Here is a 7,960-nt window from a genome sequence, read left to right on the forward strand (position 1 = left end):
CAAACAATCATTATTGATTTATAAATATTAGTTAACTTTAATGCCTATTTTGTGGTGAGAATATTTGTAGACCATATATTAGTGACTTGCCCTATAGTTTCAAATATTTGTTAACACATTGGTCATTGGTAGAATATCTTTATGCTTAATTTTGTTTCAGCTAACAATGAATTTTGTTTACTAAGCTATATACTTGACCGAGTCTAAAGTTTGACTAAATCTACATCTGATTGAAACAATATTGTTTCATTATATATCTGATTGGTCGTGTTAAATGATGAAAATGACTATGTTATCATTATGTTTAAAATAACAGTATATACTAACTAATGCACTGATAAAAACAATACGGCATTAATTTCTTTTTATCAACCAACTATATTCTCCTTCCCCAATTAATTCTTCGTGCCATACTATACCTTATTTCTTAATTTTTTGTCAATCGAACGTTGATCACCCATCTAGATCCCTATCCTATTTTTATTTCACCCACAAATCAAACCCACATATGTGATTTTACTCTTTGGCGGTGGTTGACAGTGAAAACACACATCATTGAACTTAATAACCGAGCACTACCTTCACTAGAAACCTGCATGTACAAACCAAAGATGGTAGTCAGAGGCAAACTCCACCCCATCTCACTGTCTACTTGTCGGGGAGTCTCAGAAGTTTCAACAACAAAACCATCGAAAACTCAGATGCATTCAACTGCCAAATCATCACCGGTGCAGAGAAGCTTTGCTAAATGATCTCAACTCATCATGATACTTCACGATTATAGTCTTTGTTGAACTCCACTCAAATTAAAGTCTCTTCCACTATCTCCCTCCTTCTAGCTCTCTTTTTCTATTTGTATTATATATAGACACATACATGCAAATGCATGTTGTTTATTCTTGTATTTAACCCTAGAGGAGTAATGAAAAGGACAAGAAGCGTAAATCATGGGGTTGCAAACAACGAGAGATTTACTGGAATCGGGGGAAGGGTAATCAGCCCAGAGAAGAGGCCGATGTGATTGGATGTGTAGTGGGGAAAATGAGGAAAGTGAGATTGATAGTATAGAGAGAGAAAGAAAGGTACAAAGAGGGAAATAATTGTTTTTGAAGTAATGCAAATCAGAGACTAAATGGGAAAAGGTGAAAACCTTGTTACAGTCTCGCCGAAGCTTATTTTATTTTATTTTTGCTTAATTTTTCTTTTTAATGGAAAGTTGTCAATTTTAATTAAGGACGTTGTCTTGTGGATTCGCGATAAAAGCCACATGGTGAGAAAGTTAGTCCAATTTGGCAATCAACATGTGTTTGTACCTTTTGCATTTGATTTATTTGGTTTTCTCACACCAGAGGCGGTGAAGCTCCTCGACAGAGTCCAACGGATCATGCATTCTAATATCATATCTCCTAGATCCACAAATGTTGTTTTCAAAAAAATTAGCTTTGCCATACAGAAAGGACTAACGACGCAGCTTGTTGCCCGTTTGTCTTCCATCGATATGTATTGAACTATTTTAAAACGTATCAAGTTCAAGGATTAAGTGGCATCAAGGTGAAAAATCTGACGATCTGTCATGTAAAATGTCAAGTCAACTTCGGGTAAAATGGTGTAATTAGGTTACCAACAAGTTTAAGATCAAGAATACAAAAGAAAAGTAAAAAAATAAGTGATATTTTAAAACAAGTGGAAAAAAAATTTAAATTAACATTTTCCTTTTAAAAATCATATAAACCCCCGTTTTCTTACATAAATTAGTAAAGAAATAATTTTTTGTTAAATAAATAAAGCCACTAACATATTTTAATTATAATATATTTTTCCAACTTTAGTAAGTAATGTTACATCATGCACCTACGTGATACATAGTTTAACAAATTCTTCAAATGTCATCATCACAAGTTTTGAAAGATTCAATATACGGATTTGAAAGATTAATTGTTTAACACATTTAAAAAAAAAAATCAAACGAAGCTATCATGAACAAGTCTCTTGTTATTGCTTGTCAAACATCACCGGTTACGTTACACTCGATTGATGGAAACTTATTAGAATACAAAGTTTTGACAGATTCGCCAACTCAATTCTCATAAAAAAAATCATTTATATATTACAATAGCCTATTTTAATTTTTAAAAATTAAAATAGTTGGCAAATAGATAACGAAAAAAAGTTTAGTGACTAAATGTGACAAAATTCGAAAGTTCGTTACAATAACCTGTAGGTGATGAATTACGAGTTCAGGCGATGTTGTAACTACGTATTCATGCGATGATACTCTAACCCCTTACTATGAATTACGAGTTCAGACGATGTTATAACTACATATTCATGGGATGTCACAAATTCCGCATGCCAAACTAATGGTCATAATTCACATTAGTGAGAATGGTTCATTTTTTTGTAAAACCAAAATCAGATTGGAAATTTTGATTTTTTATTTTGGAAAATATCAAACCATTGGTTTTTTATTTCGGTTTTGGTTTTTTGTTTTTTTTTTTTAAATATATTTTCAGGGTTCTGGTTTTTTTTTTATTTCATAGATTTCTTCATCAACAAATGTTGCTACAATTTAACAAAAACAAATAATTTGCTAAAACATAATACAAGAGAAAGTTTGTTCACATTTAGTCATTGAACTTTTTAGAGGGAAACGAACTTTCGATTTTGTTCATATTTAGTCACTAAACTTTTTTTCGTTATCTATTTGCCATTGAACTATTGAAACTATTCACATTTTACCCTTATGACCGGCAACAGCCGGTCATAAGGGTAAAATGTGAACAGTTTCAACAGTTCAATGGCAAATAGATAACGAAAAAAAGTTTAGTGACTAAATGTGATAAAAGTCGAAAGTTCGTTACCCTTTCAAGTCATTATCCCGTAAATAAAATTAAAAACCTTCAAATCTCCAATCTTTAAGCATATAACTTCAAATATAACAAAAAGTTTTTTTAACCTGTTTAAAAACACTGTGTGGTCTCTCTCACTTTGCTTTCGGCTATCAAAGAAGCTTAATAAGCCACAAAAAGCACTTCTTCCCCCATTCTTTATCTTTTGCTTTTTCAAAGTAACTTTCGTTTTTGCGTTTAAATAAAAATAAATATGTATATAATTGAATATACATATTCTTGGTGCTACGACGTCGTGTCTTTCCTCTCCTATGTAAACTTCCTCAAATCCCAATCTGCTTTTTACCCATTTTCATCATTCGAAGAAACCGTTTCCAGGAGCCACGGGTCCCACTGTTATTCCAATTCCCTCCAAACTTTCCCTTTTCTTGGAAGAAGTAATTTCTCAGCTCATCAACACTCACTTTTCACCCACTCAGTCTCAATCCAAGAACACCAACTTTTTTGTTTTATTTGTCTGTTCTTTCTTCACTGGCTTCCATAATTTAAAACCCCACGAGAAAGATTCAATCTTCAGATATTATATTACTTTTTTTGTTGTTGTTGTTGTTGATTACGATAGGTTTTGAACAAGTCTTTTATGTGGGTTTCTTGTAATTTAACTCGAGGTTCGGTGAATTTGATGTGGGTCTGTTAATGTTTATCGGACAAAAAAATGGAAGAAGAAGGTTCATCAGTAAGATTGGTTCGCTGCCCTAAATGTGAAAATCTTCTTCCTGAGCTTCCTGAGTACTCTGTTTACCAGTGCGGAGGCTGTGGTGCTGTTCTTCGAGGTAATTTTGCAACCTTATACCCCATTCATATAAATTAAATTACTTTATCTTCATGTTTTGTAATGTGTTTATATATAAAATTTGACTTTTGATAGTCAAATCATTAGCTTTCTAAGCTTTAACTACAAAATCTGTAAGAACTGTGTCGATTATTGAAAGAAACTTGTAGTTACATTAATTTTATAGAAACGGATTCATGTAAGAACACATTCTTAGCTAACATCAATACCAATAGAGACTTGGAATATGCAAAGTCCCACGTTTGACTTTCCAAAATCAGATATATGAATAGGAGATGACAAGGTATATTCTTGATTCTTGAAAGAAATGTGTATGATAAATGTGATGGATGTTGTGTTTTGGATGAATCAGGAAAACAATCCACTCCAGCTCGTGAAAAAAGACCCTTAGAAAGATCTGATAACGAGAAGAAAGAAAAAGCTAGTCTAGAGTCTGCTTCTGTTATCGAAAGAGAAAATGATGAATTTGAGCTTGGAAGAAGGCAGGGTAAAACCGTCCACGAAAAAATTTCAAAACTGTCCGCTAGTTCTTCATCTAAAAAAGAGAAACGCGAAAGATTCACAGATTCGGATCAAATTAGGAAACGAAGGCTTGATTTTGATCAAACCAAAGTGAAGGTTTTCAACGATTGGGACATGAATGTTCCTAACTATGGCGAATCACAAGAAATTAGACACCCTTTTGGTCCAATTAGGTCAAGGACAGTGGGGATTCATAGAAATTCTAGTACAGTCGAAAGGGATAGATTTGGGAATTTACCATATTCAAACGAAGGTCCTTCAAGTTCTCACAGCTTTGGTGGTTTAAATGAGCTCACAAGGGTTCAAGATTTAGAAAATGATAGAGCCCAACTTCTTCAAAAACTTGATGAATTACGAACTCAACTTACCAGATCATGCAATGTAACCGAAAACCCAAATGGAAGATTAACCGGTTCGTATCCATGGCCACATCAGCCTCCACATCATCAATACCTACCTCCAACATACCATGACCCTTTTCTTGGCTACAATCAAGACACCCTTTTTCATCGCCCTTCATGCTCATGTTCACAATGTTACAACACCAATTGGCACAGTAATACCCTTCCAAAGATCCGTCCTTTTCCGTCTTTTAACAGCCTCCCTGCTCATGATCCTCTGACTTACGGTCAACGTCAGCTGCCACGTCATCTTGATACGGGAACTGGTAGTTTTGGTAGAAGATATCCACGAAGACGGGTGATTCTGAGTCATGGAGGTGAACGTGTATCGCGTCCTGTATCTGGTGGTGCTCCTTTTATAAGTTGTTGTAATTGCTTCGAGTTGCTAAAAATCCCTAAAAAACTTTGGGTTATGGAAAAGAATGTTCATAAAAAGATGAAATGTGCAGTTTGTTCTTCTTTAATATCCATAACACTTGAGGATAACAGAATCGTTACTTCAGTTTCTTCATCACAACAAAAAGTCAACAAAACAAAGTCAAACCCTAGCGTTCATAGCTCTCGTGATTACGATAAATCCGGTTACAATTTCCAGTTAGCAGACACCGAACCAAATTTATCACCGAATGAGCAAAGCCCTGATGCTGCTGCAACTGTAATTGACAAAGCCTCATTGTCAATGTCAAATGAGAATTTAGAAAGTCAAAATAACGATTTGAGTCAAAGTCAAAGAAGGGATGAGGAAAGGGTGCTTGTTGAAAACAAGAAATCTTTGAAAGATGCATTGGTGGCGACTGAGATTGATGTGTCTTTAACTGAGTATTTAAACTGTGAAGCTGTTAGTAAAGATAAAGAAGATGATCAATTAAGGAACAAGAAAGGGGGAACAGAATCTTTCTTTGCGGGTTTGATTAAGAAGAGACTTAAAGATTTTTCAAGATCGAGTAGTGAACGTGTAGTGGAGAAAGGAAGATCGGATGTTTTTGTGAATGGTCAACTTCTGACTGATCGTCAAGTTAAAAAGGCAGAGAAGTTAGCTGGGCCTATTCATCCTGGAGAGTTCTGGTTAGTATTTATACCAATTTTGACTTTTATGGTCAAACATGTTGCCTTTTATATTCGATCTTGGTATGGATTTCGTTATGATGTTGACACCATCATTCTTAATGATTGTGTTCAACTGTTGTGAAGTCAATTCATCCATCACCATTTTTACTAAATTCCTAAGAAAATGTCGAAATTCATGAATTTAGAAGCTGGCATGTGTGACCTCAAAAGTCAAACTGCAACTTCTTTTTGACCTTGAAAGTCAAACCTTCCTCATATATTTCCTCTTCTTCTTCTTCAATCAGGTATGACCCCATAGCTGGATTCTGGGGAGTGATGAACCAACCTTGCCTTGGGATTATTCCTGTAAGATCGGTTTTGTTGTCTTCGTTTTTGAGTTCAATTCGTTCCATTTTCTGTGTTTGATGTCAAAATTCAATCCGATTGCTACCATTTTGCAGCCATTTATCGAAGAATTTGACTATCCGCTGCCTAAGAACTGTGGTGCTGGGAACACTAGGGTTTTTGTGAACGGAAGAGAACTTAACCAAAAAGATTTAGATCTTCTAGCAGGCAGAGGTCTTCCGACGACGAAAGATAAGTCTTATATCATCGACATTTCCGGGAAAGTCGTGGATGAAGACACCGGCGAAGAACTTGATGGTCTTGGCAAGCTTGCTCCGACGTAAAATTTGACTTTTTTGTCGTTGTTTGTTGACCTTTTTCATGAATATAATTTGGTCTAACATTGTTTCTTGATGATCATATACAGGGTTGAGAGGGTAAAGCATGGATTCGGCATGAAAGTTCCGAAAACTGTTGTTTCTAAATGAATCAAATGCAATTTGGGTTGAAGATATTTACACGCATGAGCAGTTTGGGATGTTTGTTATGTTATCCGAATTTCACGCTGTTCAGGTTTTATTCGTTTATATTTTCTATTTTGTGATGTTGGTAGTAAATCTTTATTTTTGTATTTAAGTTATATATGTTTTATGTTAATTTTTTTAAATGAAAAACTTGATATTAAATTAGTTAAGAATTTGAGTAATTAATTAATAGTTTTGTTGAATTTAAAGAATAGATGAAAAATGTCAGAAATCTTTGCAATAATTAGTAATGAAACGGAAGGAATATTCGCCTCGGATGTAGGAGAGAAAGAGAGTCAAGATTAAGTCAGAAGCATGCATGTGAGTTGATTTTAGTGTTGGTTAAGGAACCTTAAATATGTGTATTTTAATAGATACCAATCTTTTCTTTCCAGTGCTTTTGTATCATGGGTTACCTTTCACAAAAAAAGGTATCATATTCCGATTATTAACCAGTAAGTTAAGTCATCTTGTTATAATTTTAATATTTTTAATGATATTGTTTTATGTTAGTTTTATTATATTTTTATTACATAAAACAGACATTTTATATTATTTTTTTTACAGTTTTATTGTAATTTTACTGTAGTTTTTCAGACAGAAAATAATATATTATTATATATTTATTAGTTGTGAGACCCGTGTATTACACGGGTTTATTAAAAATAAAAATTTAATATCAATATTTAACCATTAAATATTTTATAAAATAATACTTTTACATATCATAATGTAACCTTTTGAAACATTTATTTAAAAAAAATCAAATATTTTTAGAGCATTTTTGAGACTTTATTATCAAATTAATAGAATGATTCTCTTTCCTTATATGAAATTTTATTTTAAAAAATGGAAATTCTCAAAAAATAACAAGTGGAAAATAATAATTCTAAAACTCCCACAAAATTACATGTGGCAAAATTCTTGAGAATTTGACAAGTGGCAAAAAAAAAACCTTCATTTATTAGAAAGGATTTTGATAGTATTTTTTGGTATTATTTCATTATGAAATATAATTATTATATTTTCTTTCAAACAAATGATATAATTTTAGAATTACATTGTTATTTTATATGTATGAACGGAAAAATTATATTTTCTTATGAAAACTATATTCTATATCTATATCTAATAAGGCCTGATGGTGTGTAGCGGTTTAGATGGTACGGGAACCGAACCATGGTCGGAAATACAACACCGTCGTCGTGGTTTAGGGTGTGCGGTTTCCAAGTGAGGGGAGGCTTCCCCGCCTCCTTTTTCTTCATTTCATTGGTCAATCTTTTTTTTTTCTTATTCCAACGGTAACTTTAAAATAAAAGTTGTTGTTGTTGTTGTTCAATAATTATAACAATTAAATTTTCAAAATTTTAAATACATTTATCACTCTATAAATACCAAACAATCATAACATAGTTTTCA

The 7,960-nt window shown here is 33.0% G+C and overlaps 1 protein-coding gene across 1 annotated transcript; it reads left to right on the top strand.

The window, feature by feature from the left end:
* Positions 1–3,128: 3,128 nt before the first annotated feature.
* On the top strand, positions 3,129–6,773 carry LOC111894298 (uncharacterized). The gene is made up of 5 exons (XM_023890376.3): positions 3,129–3,682; positions 4,055–5,690; positions 5,978–6,038; positions 6,134–6,357; positions 6,445–6,773. The coding sequence occupies exons 1-5, from the start codon at positions 3,565–3,567 to the stop codon at positions 6,503–6,505; spliced, it is 2,100 nt and encodes a 699-aa protein (XP_023746144.1). The 5' UTR covers positions 3,129–3,564; the 3' UTR covers positions 6,506–6,773.
* The last annotated feature ends 1,187 nt before the right edge of the window (positions 6,774–7,960 follow it).

This window comes from Lactuca sativa, chromosome 3 (genome assembly GCF_002870075.4).
Source record: "Lactuca sativa cultivar Salinas chromosome 3, Lsat_Salinas_v11, whole genome shotgun sequence".
In the NCBI taxonomy this organism is placed as follows: domain Eukaryota; kingdom Viridiplantae; phylum Streptophyta; class Magnoliopsida; order Asterales; family Asteraceae; genus Lactuca; species Lactuca sativa.

What these genes read in the sequence shown, in the direction of transcription:
- LOC111894298 (XM_023890376.3), top strand. Translation starts at nt 3,565, where the DNA reads ATGGAAGAAGAAGGTTCATCAGTAAGATTGGTTCGCTGCCCTAAATGT. An exon ending in CTGTGGTGCTGTTCTTCGAG is followed by an intron (nt 3,683 to 4,054) that starts GTAATTTTGCAA and finishes TGGATGAATCAG; the next exon opens with GAAAACAATCCACTCCAGCT. An exon ending in CTTGGCAAGCTTGCTCCGAC is followed by an intron (nt 6,358 to 6,444) that starts GTAAAATTTGAC and finishes GATCATATACAG; the next exon opens with GGTTGAGAGGGTAAAGCATG.